General features: G+C 33.3%; 1 protein-coding gene across 1 annotated transcript in view; it reads left to right on the top strand.

Annotated features, from left to right (window-relative positions):
- The first annotated feature begins 8,852 nt into the window (after positions 1 to 8,852).
- LOC124362451 overlaps positions 8,853 to 18,445 on the top strand; it is a 401,560-nt gene continuing 391,967 nt past the window's right edge. Inside the window, exon 1 of the mRNA XM_046816968.1 lies at positions 8,853 to 9,282. Within this exon, the coding sequence (XP_046672924.1) occupies positions 8,980 to 9,282 (303 nt within the window). The 5' untranslated portion in view covers positions 8,853 to 8,979. The remainder of the gene's footprint in view (positions 9,283 to 18,445) is intronic.

Below are 18,445 nucleotides of genomic sequence, written 5' to 3'. Positions count from 1 at the left end.
GATTATATTTTTAGGTCTAATAAAAGTCTTTATGATGTTTCGCGTGACTGTTTCTGAAATGCAACAGTAAAAATACTAAACAATCAGAACTCAAAAATCGTGGCTCAAACGATCCAAAGGCAAAGAAATAATATACTGCTGTATTGATGGAAATATGGTAGCAATATTGTGAAATGTCTAGAAGAGCGATTAGTGATATATAGGGGAGCAAAAATTATGGAACAAGAGAGAAAGGTCCGGTGGATGGCTGTAGTAGAACCTTCCTGTGAGTAGAGAACTCGCGGTTATGACCATGGCATATGTTGGAGATTCATGTGGATTATCTTAGAATCTTTCCTACACTCGAACATAACAACATAATCAGTTGACAGGTTACCTCATACAATAAAGATTAAATGCTCAGTGTACAAAGTATTAAGAAGACTTCTAGTCAGTTAGAAAAATATAGCAGATTCTTCGAAAGGAAATGGTCATGATGAAGCTGTTTTATGTAACACACGAGCTACATGTGCTGGTCGATACTTCATACAGCTATGATTAATACAATTCTTAGTATATCACCAGCTACAGGTGTGTTTTTTATCCCATTGAACTACTTGAGAATCCATGCAATCTATTAGTGTGCAATCTCATTAGACTCGACTAGAAATAATTAGAGCTGTAATACCGTACATAGCTTTTAATGTGTGCTATACGCACATTTTGAATAATTTGTAGACATTGGTAAGCCTCATCGGTTTGTACTTACAAAAAATGCTCAATCGTTCAAATTTGCTACCAAACAAGGATTGGTTACACTACCACTCGCTAAGAACCTGATATTTATGGTAACCAGGATTCATGAATGCCTTGATCGCACAGAACCATCCGTAAAGACTTTTACGTATAAATATTTGCCTATTAATGGTAACGTATAATGCTACAGATTACATTATGTAGCTAGTACGATACCTCATAGAAATGGACGAGTGATGTTAATTACAGGAAGTGAAAGCAATATATAAATTAGACAATGTGCAACATATGCACACAGGGTAATTTATGATTCTACAACAATACCATAGAATGAGGGAAGAATTATTATAAAAAAGAATTCTCAGTTCCAGAACATAACATACAAATCCAATTTAGTTTCTTTTACAAAACGAAGTTTTGTATCTCTAAAAGGTTATTACTACGTGCATAATATAACAAAACGGGAATAAATAAAATGCAAAACCACAGTTTCGATAGATTATCTAAGGATGTGCACATTGTTTAAATGTAATGTATAGAACATGTGTAACACTGGTACTGGTGTTGTTCCGTGCCCTGTTAAGAACATAAGCTGTTACAACACCCTCGTAACATTAACAGTAACCATGTTACTGTGCGACAAAGAGATTGTGTTTGTGTCCATTTTCGTATTATAACCGCAACACACCGGCATGGACAAACACAAAACACTAAACTGTACAGACTAGGGTCTCCTTTAACTGAGTGCTTAAGTTCTCAGAACTTGGAGCCGCGGTTGTTGGCTTTACTAACTGTTATTAACTACCGGCACTTTCAACTTTTAACTACACTTTTTATGGTTCTTATTAAAGTTCAGGAAATCTTTTATAAGCGTTTTACTGGTTTAATTAAGCTATTTTCCCATAAGGCTGTATATAATGGTGAAGACGATAACTTCTCGATCACACAAAGAGCTGTTTGAGATAGTGAAGTAATTAATCAGGTAACCGTCGGTAGCTCTACTCACTCACTACGTACGTCAATAACTCTCAGGTCGTTGTCTCCTCTTAACATCCGGTATAGCTTAACGGCTTTACTCGTCTTATACGTCATTCTCTGATACTATCCAAAATAAAACATTACGTTTGTCTGTTCCTGTATCTGATCGAACGACATTGAGGCCATTTAAAATCGTTTTAGTTACTAGCTAAATCACACCTAAACGTTTTAGTTATTGTTACTCTTTATTCTCCTAAGAGACTTAGCCTATCGTATGTGAATGTTGAGTCTGTCTCCAGTTCACCTTTCTCTTAATGCATTGTCTGAAATCAGACGATGCTACTGAATTTTTGTACACTTGATGACACATCGAGACACATCTTCATCTAGATTACACTGTATTTTGTAGTTTGGGTGTTTCTGATGTTGAAACTATGTAAAGAATTCATATGAGCTTCTTCATCGCTGACTTTTTTATCTCTTTAGATGAACATGGCTCCAGATTCCTGATTCATGAGGCTGCGCTGCACAAAGAGGAAGATGAATTGAAGCTAATCTCAACATTCACATTGATTCAACAATTTCCAACACATCCACGCTATGTGTAGACCCATTCTAACTGTGACTGGAGTCAGGTGGCGTCACAACGAGTCAAAGAAATAGGTCTTTACGAGGATAAAGGTATTTGTAGTAATGCATCTTTTGGCTAATTAAAAATGTGTTTGTTTAAGTAGTGCATCATCAGCTGTTCATCACATAAAACTGATGATCAAATAGGCTTCGTTAGATTTAATATAATATCACATTGACATTTACTAATGTAATCAAAACGTAAAAACCACACGATACAGTCAATAAGTAGAATAACGATACGAAAACAGGTAATTTAATAAATATTGACAAGCCTGCCAAATGTAAATACTGGCCCTTGCCGCGCTAGGCCAGTCTGCATTCTGACGATTAAGCTGAGTATGAAGTCACTTCAAAACATGTCCTGTAGACAAATTTTTATTCGACTGAACGTCATGATGGTACATAAATAATACAGTTATACATATTCTACAGCTCAGAGGCTTTAACTATGCACAATAATTAATATATTGACATGAAAATCGCAAAGAACATTCAATCAGTCAATTAATAGTTTCAACTACTTGAAATTTACATTAAGACAAATTTGAATGTTATGGAGCATTGCTGGACGTTAACGAAGTCTATCACTCGAGAAACTGGAAGAATTTCTTCTGTAATTGCTTTCTGTCTGAATGCACGACATCTCTACATCGAACTGACCAATAGACTTGTAATAGTGCATCTTCATTTCTATATGAGGAAACCCGAGTTCCATAATGGAGCGTGTCACTCGATGGAATCTGGCTAAACGTTATCAAATATTTTTACATTGGTCTTATGTGTAACCATAATAGCAACGATATAATTGCAAAATAAATAAATTTTTAATCAAGTTCATAAGTGATTTTAGCACGTGACATATTAAAACATGTAGCTAACTATCCCAAACTTAAAACATCAAATTATAGTGACTTAGTGTAGACTTTTATTGTTCAAACACTAATAAGAAAGCCCATTTAATAAACAAAAATGTAAATGTATCATGCGCCAAGATATCCGAAGAGATATTTCATTTGTAAACACAACATTTTGTACGAAACTTCCCTTCTACATGTACAAGAATGAATGGTGGTACTTGTCCAAGAACGCAATTTGGCCTCGCTCAGTAGGGTGACACAATTTTTCTTTTGTTTGCTGAGATATGTAACAATTTCATTTCCGTATGACTTTCTGTCGTTCTGTATTCTGTCAATAATTAAATGAGTTATAGGCTTGATATTTTAGATTAGACCTCAGCGACGGCTACCAAAGACATGTTGTGTGGCGTACTCCTACTACGCCATACCATATATCTTAAGACTCATAGTTTTAAATTATTTGCCCACTTAGCAAAAACATTAACTGATTTCTCACGGAAAATAGCAACTTACCATTATGGACAATGTTTATACAAATAGAAATAATAGTAAAGATTTAATTTTAAAAGTTAAACTAATGACAGATAAATTAAAAATAAGTAAAGTTCAAGACAGAAAAGTAGATGAGAAATCGTAATAAAAGATTAGAGTCATTCAAATGGCTCCAGCATTGGAGTGGCTTAAATGAAAAGTTGAAAGTAAAAATAGGTCAGGTCCGTCATCGTTCCTTCTAATGAATCCAAAATATTAAGAACTTTCCTTCAATATTAACATTCAGCCATTTGGCCACTGTTAAGCATAACCTACATACTAATATAAACCTTAATTTATAGTTAGTTAGCCAATAGAAATTCATTACATTTATCGCTATCGAAATATTTGAAAATATTGCATTTCGAGTCAGTATTACTACAAGAATTTAGTAAATAGGATCTAGAAGAAACTAATGTTATAACCTAATTATAGAGTCAAAAGGCATAGATAGCTTTTACTTGTACTGATTCAAAACTTTTATCGGCCTATTACGGTGATTTTTATTAATATTTTATCCCATAAAAGTATTTAAATTTTAATTACCATATACATGTGTCACAAATACAGAGTGTACTCTTTTCAGTGCTATCTTTGTTTTAATGAATAGTTAGTTTTTTATTTAGTTATATAGTTAAAAATATCACCTATGGATTACTGAAAATATTCCTTCAATAATATATAAAAACAGTGCATAACGTAAGTTATGCTCTTGTTATGAAAGCAGCTCATCAAAAAGAAAATTAATGTAAGATTTCTTTTCGTTTATTACAAATTTCTGTTCAGAATTAACGGAGTTCTTAAACAGTTAACTACAGAAATGTACTTTAAACGGGTACTCCACTTAATCGACACTAAAGAATTTGTTTATAATAATTTCAACTCTGTAAAAATACATAATCTCCGAAAAACAGAGAAGGGTTCTACGCGCAGAAACGCGTTGCATAACCAAAGGGTATGCGTTGATGATCGTGTTGTTCAGCTGGAAAATGCGCACGAAGCCGCAAATACACTAATACGTATTAAAAACAGTAAAAATATTTTATGCATTCTAATATCTGTACTAAAGAAGCTTTTGTATTCAGCAATTCTGGTTCTTGCGGAAATTTCATGTGGTAGTTGCGGAATCTTCATCATTTCGATAGAGTGCCATCGGTTTTCATAGTAACTGAGAAAATTACAATCCATTTTACCGTTTCAGTATTTATATTATCTTGGTGTAGACGAAAAGAGGGAGTGTGGACGCTACAATGGTAAAAACGGATTAATCCATATAAAAAATGTATAAACATCACCATATTTCCTATAGATTAAACTCCTATACTAACTTTGATAATAATACTGAATCACATACAATTACATTACACTTTTATTGCTATTTAAAAGTTCACAAATACATGTATCTGCAATAACGATAGCATTTTATATTATTTTGCTGCAGAAACTGAAGTTTCCAACTAATTTTATAAGTAATCATTACTAATATTTTCTTAATTTGATTTTCTAACTCAAAATTTTAGATGTATTCCGGATTTTCAACCATAATTGAATCCTTTCAACACCAAACATGACATGTATAAAAAGAATAGTGTTATTTTAACAATGTTAATATTTATAACGTCGTTAAACATATGCCGACACTTAAACCCTTCCGTTCACATATTTTGTAAAGCTTTTCGTTCAAGAACCGCCTTACTCTTACAATTATGAAAACCGATGAGACAAACATTTAATATAGTAATTTACGCAAAGTTTTTCAAGAAATTTACGCAATGGTCTTCATTTAAAAAATTATAACAAATGAATAATGACGTTAAGTTTTGCTGATCCAGTGTTAAAAGCTCTACTCTGTACCAATTCTGGTTCTTAAACAACGTACCTTCGTCAGTGACAGTGTCGCCTCTAGGTGACATTGACATTTATTTACTTACAATATCCCTGGACTGAATAGGTTATATCCCATGTTATCCCTCCGATATCCAGTTTATATTCTGCTTAAATCCACCTATATCACGGATCTTTATCTTCAACATTATAGATGTATATTATTTTGAAGAGATCATAAGGGTAATTCATAAGACTTAAATTGTTTTATTTAATTCTTTTGTTTTTTAAATAATTGAAATATGCATCTTTTTATTATTCCAACCCACAGAAAATGACCCACTTTCTAGTTCAGTTTCCTCAACCCATTCACCATAGAGAGTAGTTCTTCGTAGGTAACTTAACAAGCTGGGTCAAAGAGAGGGTCGTTACAGTTTGAGGTGAAAGTAATTTAAACAAATTTCTCCGATTTAAGCAGAAGTTGAATGTTACTATCACTAACTCCGACAGCTTGTACACTGTACTTACCAAATGTGCAAAATGAAGAGGAAGGATATGCAAATGGAAATGTACCCATATTTCTCTTCCCCTTCTAAAATCGCGATTAATTTATACTTTTCTTAACGCTACTCTAGTACATTCAAATTATTGAATAGAGTTTCTTTTCAAATACTTGAAAATGGCGTATGATTTACAATCTATTAGAATTTTGTGAGGATAGTTTATTTTAATACTAGCATTTTTATGTAAAATATAAAATTTGGAAATTCCACTAAATATCTTTTTATTATTATTAAACTACATTTACATTTTTCAGCACATAGTAAAATATTTGAACAGTGCTCTGTATCTAAACAATCTTTAAGAGTAGAACCTTGTAAACTCAGTTGGTTTAAACGTAACGTAAACAGAATTCTCATCATATCCAAAGTTTTTAAAGACATACTGCATTATTTCTTTACGAGTTATGGAGTTATATACTTTATTTTCTTTGTCATAGGAAGGCCATTTAAATAAAGTATGCTCAAGTTGATTTCTGGTTAAGAAATCTTGAGTGACTTTTCAAATCCGTATGGCTTAAATCTTAAAAACAACCTACTTAGTTCTTGTATATTCTCACTTGTTCTTAATAACTTGGAAGGAAGGCTGTTATTCTACAAATAATTTAAAGTTCATTACAACTTCGAAAGAAAGCACTTTAAAATTAAGTGGAAGTGAGGACTTCCTAATATTGTACAAAATAAAGATTTGATCTTCATGACATATTTCAGGCATATTAATGCTAAAAAAAAGAGTACAGAGATGTTTCACATATTATGTTTTCATGGAGTATGGATTATAGATGTCAACAAGCTAAATTGAGGCATACATATGTACTTAAGAACAGAAGATTCAGACTCAATCTAATTTCTTTGTATTCTGGCATGCTATAGACTAACAGAGGTCGCAATACAAGTATTATTTTCTGTTTTTTTTATGGAATTTCGAAAACTATGTATAGCGTTTGATAAACAAAGTATTTAGGAACTCTTCGATAATGTTTTGGAAATTTCTTTATAAACTATTTCTTTATAAAAAAAAATAATATAAACATGCTCAGAAATGTTTAGTTTACTGACTGTATGTATTTTTATTTTATATTTCAGAAACTAAAAGCGATAAAATTTCAAAATTTTTGTTCTTGTAATTACAAACCGAGATAAATATTTATAATATATTGTCATTTCTTGGTCCATAGACGGCGGATGTTTAAAAAATGTTATTATTTTAATTCGTCATTCCGTTTTAAGCAATACAATATATTATTCTTCTCATTTTATTTTAGAATTGTCGATCAGTCGGAAAACTACTTGAAAAATATTGCTTCCGCAATACTAATTTTAATTTACAGTTATAATTTCAGAATGGCTAACTTTACACTGGAGTGTGCTTGCAGTCATGCCATTTTGTTTACGACAGGAAATTATAAGGGTCAGGCGGCGGGTCAGGTCATTAGACCCTCAGCTGCCTCAACTTGTCGACCAGTATACTGACTTTACTCTGGTTCTATAATATCGAGATATTATTGTGTTGCTAGTCAAAATTCCCTTTGGTGAAGTGTGTAGAAATAGATAGTTGCAAATCGAGACTAACGTCCCGGAACATCGAACAACCTAACCTGCAGGTCTTCCAAAACAAATTGGTGTTAAATTAGTTAATAAATTCAAAATGTTGACTTATCGCTCTGGCCATCTTCAGCCAATAGACGCAAAACCGAAACTCGCAAAGCCACTAATACATATCCACTTATAAACATAAGTGGAGCAGAACAACCTATAATACGAGGTATAGTTATTATAGCCGCTCGTATATAATATAACGGCGGCTATAATAACTGTTATAAAGTTGTGTTACGAGGAAAAACATTTCTGCTACGTAGCTTCTAAATACACAATGAAATGGAAATTAGGATTATTTTACCCAATAAAAAATATATACCAAAAACTAAAAGTAAGCATGCATAAAAGTAACATTAATATAATTTTTTTAATTTAGAGAAAAGCATATTAGGTAAAATTTCATATTATATAAAGAACAAAAGAGACATGTCAGAAATAATGAAGAAAAGGAATCTTTTTTAACAAAGAAAATACCACGAAATAATCATAAAACTGGAAGCTTGTGATATTATTTATATCTTTGTCATATTGATCGCTGATTTGTCACATTGATAGTTAACTCTTATTTAATTAACTGATTTAATAAGTTAATAAATTAGTTAATAGCTTCAACTAATCACAATACAGCAACTCTACACTCACCTTGTACGCCAATATGTGTTGCTGGCGCTGCTCTATTTTGATTTAACATATTTTAACTGTAGATTGTACTCCACAACGACGATGAAATGTCTCAAGAGTTTAACTGTACTACGAATTTTTCAACGCGGTATGAATTCCAAAACTGTAATGAAGGCGGATTTGCGTAATCGAACTTATGTGTGTTTGAATGTGTTTAAATAGTAAGACAACGTACTATCTCAACATTGCCTTTATTATACATAAATCTAGGTGCGATTATAGTAATGCAATAAACAAAAGAAATGTTGAATGTACTGGGATGAAAGTCCATAAAAACTAAGGTAAATGGTTACTATAATTTTTTTTTCTGGCTTTTTCGGATATAGGTCCGAGTAAGCATCAGGTGCATGGGTAGCAAGCGGCGCTCTTACAGCAGCCAGAACACACTGTTCAAGTTACTTCAACCAATGTACACAGATATCTCATTTGTGTTCCAGACAATGAGCCGGGGCAGTGTGGACGAGCATAGTCTGCGACAGCACCGGGGGCGGCTGCTGCAGCTGGCCGAGAGTGCCGGCAGCCTGGGTAGCAAGCGGCGCTCCTACAGTAGCCAGCACACACTGTTCAAGTCGCTGCAGCAGATGTCGCCCTCGCCGCGGATTGCTACCAAGTTGCTGTCGCTGGAGGAAGTGGTCAGGAAGGATCCTGGGTACACGCCCAACATCGAACATCTGGTGTTTCCCTCGCGGAAAAACTCTATGCCCAGTAACATCCCCGTGCTTGCCGGCAAGTCGGGGAAGACGAGCGCGCGCGCCAAGCTGGCCGAGGTGTTCGCGCTCAGTCGCCATCAAAGTGCGCGCGGGAAACACTCTTCCTCCTCCCAGCAGAGCACGGATAAGAGTACGACACTCGGTTCCAGGGGAAGCCAAAGGAAAAGTAATAAGGTAAGACAGAGAACTTTGAACATTTAAATTGTGATAGCGATGTGTGAAGGTTATTTACTACAGTGTAGATTATACTCTGATTTAGCTTCTCATGCTTTTAAAATATCCAGTATGTTAAGTTGTAACATATCGAGAGCAAAATTATACTTTGAACCGTCACACACCGTTTGAATGTAATTGACTTATGCGTAATTGGTGAATGCCTACATGTTTGAAATTCGTTGAAAAAGTAAAGTAAGTATAGCTGTTGTAATCTTTAGCTCATGAAGTTGGCGGAGTTTTAGTGTTCTGTATGAAGTAGGAGTTAATCCTTACTCAATAATATTAATATAATCCGTGAACTTTGACAACGGAATAACGACATCAGTACTGAACAAGACGTGCTACGGTCACAGACGGGTTTGAACCTTCATTAGGTGTAATTTAGATTCATATTAGTCGGTTTAGACCGTGCGATCTTATAGCTCAGTAGCCTAGAGCCAGTTGTAATTTTATAAGCACATAACCTACTTTCCTTGGAAACCAACAGTTATCAACTATGAAGTACTAGTTATCCACTATAAAAATCCATGTTGAAATAAATGGATTTTTAGCTTAGCTTTTTGGTGGAAGTCAAAATTCGAGGGTGTTGAAAAGAAATTCTCCTAAACTGAAACGTAAATGGTTAAGCATATTAACTGTTAACTGAATAACACTGTCAATTGATACTTAGTTATTATTAACCAGATAATATTGAAAAACTTTATTAACTCATTCAGTGCTCAATAGATCTATAATATTAAACAACAGAATGATTAATATCATTATTATGCACTAAATTTAGTGTACACGCTCTAATCCAAAGACCTCATAGAAAAACTTACACCATCATTTAAAACCTCAGATATAAGTAGAAAAATATGTTATTATAGTTCTATATTAATATATAATTACTTAAAAAATTATTTCAATTTGGTTAAAATATCTTCCAGAATCAAAACCTGATACCCAAGCACTAGATCAAATTAATTTATGAAACAAGATATTTTTCAAAGGTGAGTTATTGATGATCTTCGATACTTGGAAATTAATTGGCGCGGCTGAAAATTAATTACGCATTAAATATTTAGTTAAAATGAAACATGTTTAACACACAGAAGGATTTGTTTACAAGTATAAATAGTTACGAGGCAATATTGGTGGCTCGTTGGCCACGTTGCCTGCTACTCAGCATTTATTGGAATTCCACAAATCCCAATACCAATTTACAGGCGAAAATTAAAACGTATATGTTTTGTAATGATTTGCATGCTTTGTTGCTTGTTAATCATAATGAAATTTTAGTGCCATTATACGTGTTGTCAAACGCTAAATCGATTTTAATTACTTTCTAAATTGTTGGAAAAAGTGTTGTACTAACAATTTTTGGCTCAATAACACAATGAATTTAACCTTAACGCAGTGGTAAGGTAAGTTCTCAACTGAGAAATCACGGATTCAATTCCCGGGCAGGTTAATAGATGTTTTAAATGTTTGGGTCGTTCTCTAGAAAAAGTTTATTGTACTCAATCAAAACGCAATAAACGTAGACAAAACTTTCCAACAAAAATACAAGCAGTTATTAAAGGATATTTGGTATTTAAGAGTCAGTGAGTCATTTCGTTCATAAAGCCCAGCAAGAGGGTAGTTCGTTAGAGGTAGAGTAAAAGGGCTAAGGTGTTTAATAACACAGGGGCACAATAGGCTCTTTTACCCCTTTTTCAAAAGACGGCCGCCTATTTCATTTATCTCTGGCTTTTTATTCATAAATGTTTCACAGTTTAAAACCGTTTATATTTTTTTCCTAAATATTCTTGAGTGTATAAAATTAACTTTCAATTATTAAATAAAAGCAATGTAGAGACAAACCACCACCAGCATACTCTATATTTTCACTAAATACCTTTTTATTTTATCGTCAGAACCCATACAAATTTGGAAACTTGTTGATATCAATTATTATTACGTTAACTGGTCTGTCCACCCAACATCAGATAGCAAATCTGATTCCGGTCTGGCAGATAGAGAGGCAAACTTCGTGGGCGTCACCTAGTATGAGTCCACATTTTTGTAGAAGATTTCTTCTACAAAAAAATAGTTCTAAACACCAAATATTTTTTTACGATTTTAGCCAAATTTGTAAGATTTTATTTACTTTGGCCGACGAAACTGGTATACAAAATATCCTTTCAATACAGTAGATGATTTTCTATTTCTCGAACTATTTTACTGTGTTTGTAAAGATTCTCCTTAATATTTTTTTTATACTTTGGAGCGTTAAGTAGAACGTATAATGGTTTGTTGTGAGTGTTTCTGTAGCCCTCATACCACGTAAATACATTGTCTGTGAAGTATCTGTATTGTATTTTCTTTCAATATTTTCAACAAGACTCATTAATATTTGTAATGTTTTATATATTTGCTATTTAAAGAAAGAAGTACATTAAAAATCCCATATGATTTAGAAAATATTTGTTTATTTTTGTTTAATTCAATCGATAATCCAACCTAATTTAGAAACATTATCTGTTCATAGTATATGTTTATAATAATACACGGTGTTTTAGTGGTTTTATTTCATAAACTTCTATTTTAAATGCGTTTTTAACGAGAGAGAGTCATTTGGAATTTTGCTGATGACTCTGATTCATAAATATAAAGACCGTTAGTTTGTACAGATAACAGTTTTTTTTTATGTGAGAGCAAGCTATAAACTGTTTATTTGTGTATTGTGTATCTGTTATACTGGCCAGCTACTTGTTTTTGGTCAGTGACTTCCTAAGTTTTTTCATTTATTTGTAAACATGAATGTAAATGTTGGAAAATAAATATTTATTTTTTATTTATTTATATTTTTAATTAGCTCCTGCTCTCGACTTTCATCATTTTAGTTATCGGTTTCACAAGGCTTCTGGTATATTATTTAATCGATTGATTAATCAGTTACACGAAGAAACATCCACCATATCTAAAAATTATTGATACAATCAAATAAATAATTTTGTTCAAAAAATTTAATGTTTACATTTCTTGTCTTAAAATGCAGAACAAGCATGATCACAAATTAGATCATACCCAATAAGATAATGATGGTTTTGTAACATTATACTCTTCTTAAAAAATTATTTGATAATGATTTGACGGTTTCATTCAGAAGATTGCCATCCCCTTGAATAGGATGAAAACGTATGACGCAATATAAGAGGAGAATATAAAACAGGCAGAGAGCAAAATGAGCGGGAGGTAAGCGCATTGTGCTGCAAGTGTTACTGCCTCACTCATTTACATAAACGCTCGACTAACAAACCCCTTCTCTCCACTGCTCTGGTGGTGAATGTAAAATTTCGTAACCTATGCTTCTGTTTACAAAACTTACAACAGAAAATGCTATAGCTAAGTATCTGATAACACGTATAAAAAGGAACAGCAAGGAAAACAGAAACGATTCCGATAGCTAATACAACTGCTGGAATTTAATTCCGCTGTACTTCGACACCTATCATTGGGTAGAACTAATTCCACTATTACAGCTGTAATTAATTGAAATCGTTACTGTAACTCTTATTTAGTATGAGCTTTAATATGTTTTAAATCAGTTTACGTTTAATTAACTGTAAAATATTATGAGAGATTACAATTTTTACTGTAACAACCATTGTAAAACTTCTTAATTATGACCAAGGTTACTTTAATATCAATGCACTTATTATAAGGGTAATAATAGAGTGTTACAACTTTAATTACTGCCTTTCTTGAAGAGCATTACTGTTTTAAAATTAGTCCATTTTCATATGGTTCAGTAGTACTAGAATAGTGATAAAATTTCTACGGAACTATATTATTAGCCATTCTTCATTATTAGGTTTATTGCTTGAAAGCAGTTTACTTTACAATATCTCAAATATTCTATGGGAATACTAAAATCCTCATAGTGGTTCCTATGGCAAGCGATCTTGAGCTTCATTATATTCAGCACAGTTTACTTTGCAATAACAGCAATATTCCATGGCTGTATTAAAATCGTAATTGTGACTCCCACGGTAACCTTCCTTGAGTATTAACTTGGCTGTTGTAAAAAGTTAACTTTGCAATTACTCCAATATGCTGTGTGTTAAAACAACCCTCATTTGAGACTTTCGTTATAAACCTTTTAGTGTATAATCTTCAAAGCTTAAATGAAATTCAGGATATAGTAACACCCACGTACTGTAAGTACATTTAATCCACTCTTTATTTATAACCTACCCTTAATTATATATTCAGAGTGAATGGAAACTTAACTGACTTCAAAGAACTTGAGGACACTTATAATGCGCAGTAACGGTGGTAAATTATATATATATATATAATTAGGCTATTGCCACTTAAACAATTTAATGAATGTAAATAAAAGTCATTTGACAGGTATTTGGTCTTCCGATCACATGTTAGTTTGGATATTTAAACTCATATGTGAAAGAAACGGCCAAATACAAAATAATTGAATCGTAAAAATGAGGGCTCTGTGGTGTAATTGTAGCATCTTCACCCGGCAAATAAGAGATCCGGGTTCGAGTCCCGGCGGAGCAAGTACTTTTTGTGATTCAATGTTTATTGAAATGATATATATAATATATATATATATATATATATATATATATATATATATATACAGGGTGAGTCAGAAATATGGTAAAATATTTTAAGACGTGATTCTGGAGCTAAAAATAAGAAAAAAAATGTTATGTAAAGGTAGGTCCGGAAACGCTCCATTACTGAGTAATGGCTGGCGAAAAGATTTTGCTTTGTTTTTCAGTTCACCTGGTGAAATTAAGTGATTCTGAAAGGTTTTGTTCTTACTTTTTAACTCAAATAAGATGGATGTATAAAGAAAATCACCTGAAAAATCAAATAAAAACCACTCTAGAGGTTGTAGTGTGAACAGTTTTTGAGAAAAAGTATGGAATTTGCCAAAAATCTAATAACAAAAATACCGTCCTTAAATGTTTGATGTCAAATAACATTGTTAAATGACCAATAAACAAATTATTTTTCCAAATACAGATTGTAGAGAATTTAATTCTGAAAACAACCATGATAAACAAAGTTAACTAAATGTGTAAAAAGTTATGATATTGACTCCTCACGTATCAAACTACATAGCAAACGTTTGCTGTTTTTATAATAAGGAATGAGTATCTGATTGGTAACAGCTGGTGAAAAAATAAACATTTTTTAATTCAAAATTTTATATTTCTAAATACAATAAACATGTACAATTGCTTTTAGTCTCACCGGAAGATTAAAAAGGATGCTCTAAATGACCTCCATTGTTCAAAATGCACGCGTTTAGGCGTCTTCTCATCAAGTTTCTGACCCATTCAAAAACTCCAGGTGTCTGCTTAATGGTTTTCTATTCCATTATAAATGTTTTAATCGGAGTTCTTTAGTGGTATCTATTGGGGAAGAGTAAACTAATGTTTTTTAAATGTCCCCAAAGGTAAAAAAAGTCCAAAGGATTTAAGTCCGGTGATCTTGCTGGCCAAGAAACTGGTCCACCTCGGCCTATCGATTGATTTGTGAAACTCTCATTTAGGTGTCCACGAACAGCCAGCGAGTAGTGCGTAGGTGCCCCGTCATGCATAAACCACATGTTTCGGCGCATATGCAGAGGTACATCATCAAGCAGGTTAGGTAGCTCGTCTCTTATAAAGTTTCAAGTACACCACGCCATTAAGCCTGGGAGGAAGCACGAATACGAGAAAATGATCTGCTAAGAACTCCATCCCAAACATTTACTGAAAACTGATGTTGCGGGCGATTAGGTTTGATAGCATGAGGATTTCTGTCTGCCCAAATGTGGTTGTTATGGAAGTTAATGATAGCTGTTCTTGTACAGTGAGCCTCATTGGTAAAACAAAATTGTATTCAAAAAGTTTGGATCAGCACATTTAAACATAAGCCATCGACAAAAACAACATGGGGAGCGTAGAGTCTTGCGGCAAAAGAGTTGCTGAAACATGGAGTAGCTTGGACATGCTGGAATTGGTATGGGCGTAACTGGTACTCCGTGTAGTATTCTCCCGAATACTTGATTGGCTGACATTGAACTGTAGTGACAATTCTCTAGTGCTCTTTTCATGATAATCATAAATTTTATTAAGAACCAACTCTTCTAATTCAATAGTCCTACATGATCGGACGATGCCTGCATTACTATGCTCCGAAGACTTCAAAGAACCTGTTTCAGATAGGCGTTGATGAATAGTGGCAAAAATCTAGCGCTTTGACACCTGAGGTTAAGAAAGTTCTTTTTTGCTAGACAGACGTCTTGCTGAAGTACTATTGCAGCGTTCCAAACCATCCATTAAAATGCATGTCCTGCTAAATCAGAGTTTGAATACACATGAATATTACCTTCCATTTTTAATAAATGAAACACACAACACAACATCACTAATAAAATGGATGGAAATAACTAGTTAAAATACTTAACACAAGCACATAGTATCTTTACAGTTTGTTGTTTTGTTCAACAATGAGGTGACATATTATGTCATCTAATAATAAATGCCCAGCTAAATATTTATTATTTAAAAATGTTTAAACAGTTGTTGTTTAAACAATGAATTATTACTAGCTGTTACCAATCAAATAACTCATTCCTTATTATAAAACAGCAAACGTTTGCTGTTGCTGTGTAGTGTGATACGTGAGGAGTCAATATCATAACTTTTTTTACACATTTAGTTAACTTTGTTTATTATGGTTTGTTTTTCAGAATTAAATTCTCTACAATCTGTATTAGGAAAAACAATTTGTTTATTGGTCATTTAACAATGTTATTCGACATCAAACATTTAAGACGGTATTTTGTTATTAGATTTTTGGCAAAATTTTCATACTTTTTTCTCAAAAACTGTTCACACTACAACCTCTAGAGTGGTTTTATTTGATTTTTCAGATGATTTCCTTTATACAACCATCTTATTTGAGTTAAAAAAGTAAGAACAAAACCTTTCAGAATCACTTAATTTCACCAGGTGAACTGAAAACAAAGCAAAAATCTTTCGCCAGCCCATTACTCAGTAATGGAGCGTTTCCGGACCTACCTTTATATAACATTTTTTTCTTATTTTTTAGCTCTAGAATCCCGTCTTAAAATATTTTACCATATTTCTGACTCACCCTGTATACCTATTTTGGACACTTCCAAACAAATGGAACATAATCATTGAGAACTGTAATCATTGTATTATTAAACTTCAACGCATCTATATTAAACATAATTTATATACACCGAATGAATTTTGTTTAAAGATTTTCCAAATTAATATCATTCATGGCTATCGTATATCCCATCATTACTACTGTTCTGCCTCAAACCACTTTCACAAGTAGCCTATTAAGCGGTCCTTATCCATACTGGTGGAACCCTCTCACACAGCACTCTGATTTAAACTGTTAAATATCCTTATGGTATCAGTAATGAACACTTGCAAAATTCTTTCTCTGCACTCTTTTCTTTAGCTTCTATTTCTCTCTCAATTTTACCAGTGACTTTACCTAGTTTGTACAGAGGTCGTTACAAAAATGCAGAGTCAAGCAACAGTAAGAGTGGCTACTACTTGATATTGTGACCACTGAGCAACTCTTCCGTTCCAAGCAGTCATTTGTCCGCACATTGGTAGTGGTTAAGTTGTCGTTTTCTAAATTGAAATATCTAAGGTATCTGGTAACGTAAGACCTTTTCCAACTTTAAGGTTTGCAGAAACGATTCTACTCAGAAACATCGCATGATATAGGAAACTCCTCCGAATTACTCAAATAAATCGTAATGACAGGACGATAATGGCTCTTGGGAATACGGTAGGGTCAGCCCACTACGTTCCTCTGGATCGTTTGGTATATATCTGGACTCTAACTGGCATTCCTTGGAACCCCAACATATACGGAAAATTGCCTAAAGTCTATCAACCAATTTCACTGATTTCATAGCAGAAATCCTGCCCTTGAATTGGTATCGGCGCATTATATCTTTCAAAATACCTTTTTCTAACAAGTTATAAACTTAATAGTTTAAGTGTAACTTTATTTTAGAACTTGGTCTTCAGATTATGTACAGCTATTACAGTTTGAAATATTGTCCACAGAATAGAAAAATGTCGAAATAAACTGAATGGGAACAATTATAAATGACGTAACTGGCTTATTATTTTTGCATAATTCTAATATAACATCGATGAAATCGCCAGCTTGAACTATATTAGGTGTTATCGACTGATTTGTTATAATAGATTACTAAAAGGTATCTTTATTCATCAAACGATGGGCTGATGTGGTGTGTTCATAGTTCACGGCACCGAGGACAACAGCGTGATGCCGGCAGTGATATTTATGGCCTCGTTAGAACTCCATCAAACAAGGTTGTAAAAGTTTCACATGATACAATACACGATACATATTGTGTCGGTGGGTCTTCAATACAGCTGGATTTGTTATTAAAATAACATATTTACTGCTATCTTGTTTCCGTGGTGAAAACAGAGAATATTATTTAACAGTCGTTCTTGGATTGTTTTGTTTATTTATCAATGATTAACACAATTCTACATGCATGAAAAGTATTACTATATACAAACAATTACTTTTAGATTGTGAAATACTGTTTTTGTGGCACCTCTTTTGTTAACAAAATTAACATCTTAACGAATGATACCTGCACTGCTTTAGGGGTTGTGAAACGTGTATAAACTATTTTATCCTAGTCTTGTTTTAAATATATTGCAATTAAAGAGAAATTTACGAGAAATCGCCCGGATAAAGAAAGGCGAGAGAGAGAGAGAGAGAGAGAGAGAGAGGGAGGGAGGGAGGGAGAGAGAGAGAGAGATGGGGGGGGGCGCTCTACACACGATATTCGTGTTTTGGCCGACTTCCCTGGGCAGCGCACAAAGAACGCTGAGTTGAACGATCAGGCAATGCACGTGATTCCAGGTGAGTTACCAGAGGTTTCATTAAATTGCCTCGCCCAATGGGAGGAAGTAATCACCTGATTCTACGTCATTGTCTATAGTGCAGTGCAGTCAGCTCATTGATTAGATAGAAAATAGAAATATAAACCAAATTAATCCAAACAAAGAATCTGTTTAATTTCTTTGTTTGGATT

Source organism: Homalodisca vitripennis, chromosome 5 (genome assembly GCF_021130785.1).
Source record: "Homalodisca vitripennis isolate AUS2020 chromosome 5, UT_GWSS_2.1, whole genome shotgun sequence".
In the NCBI taxonomy this organism is placed as follows: domain Eukaryota; kingdom Metazoa; phylum Arthropoda; class Insecta; order Hemiptera; family Cicadellidae; genus Homalodisca; species Homalodisca vitripennis.
This window is presented reverse-complemented; position numbering and strand designations above follow the sequence as displayed.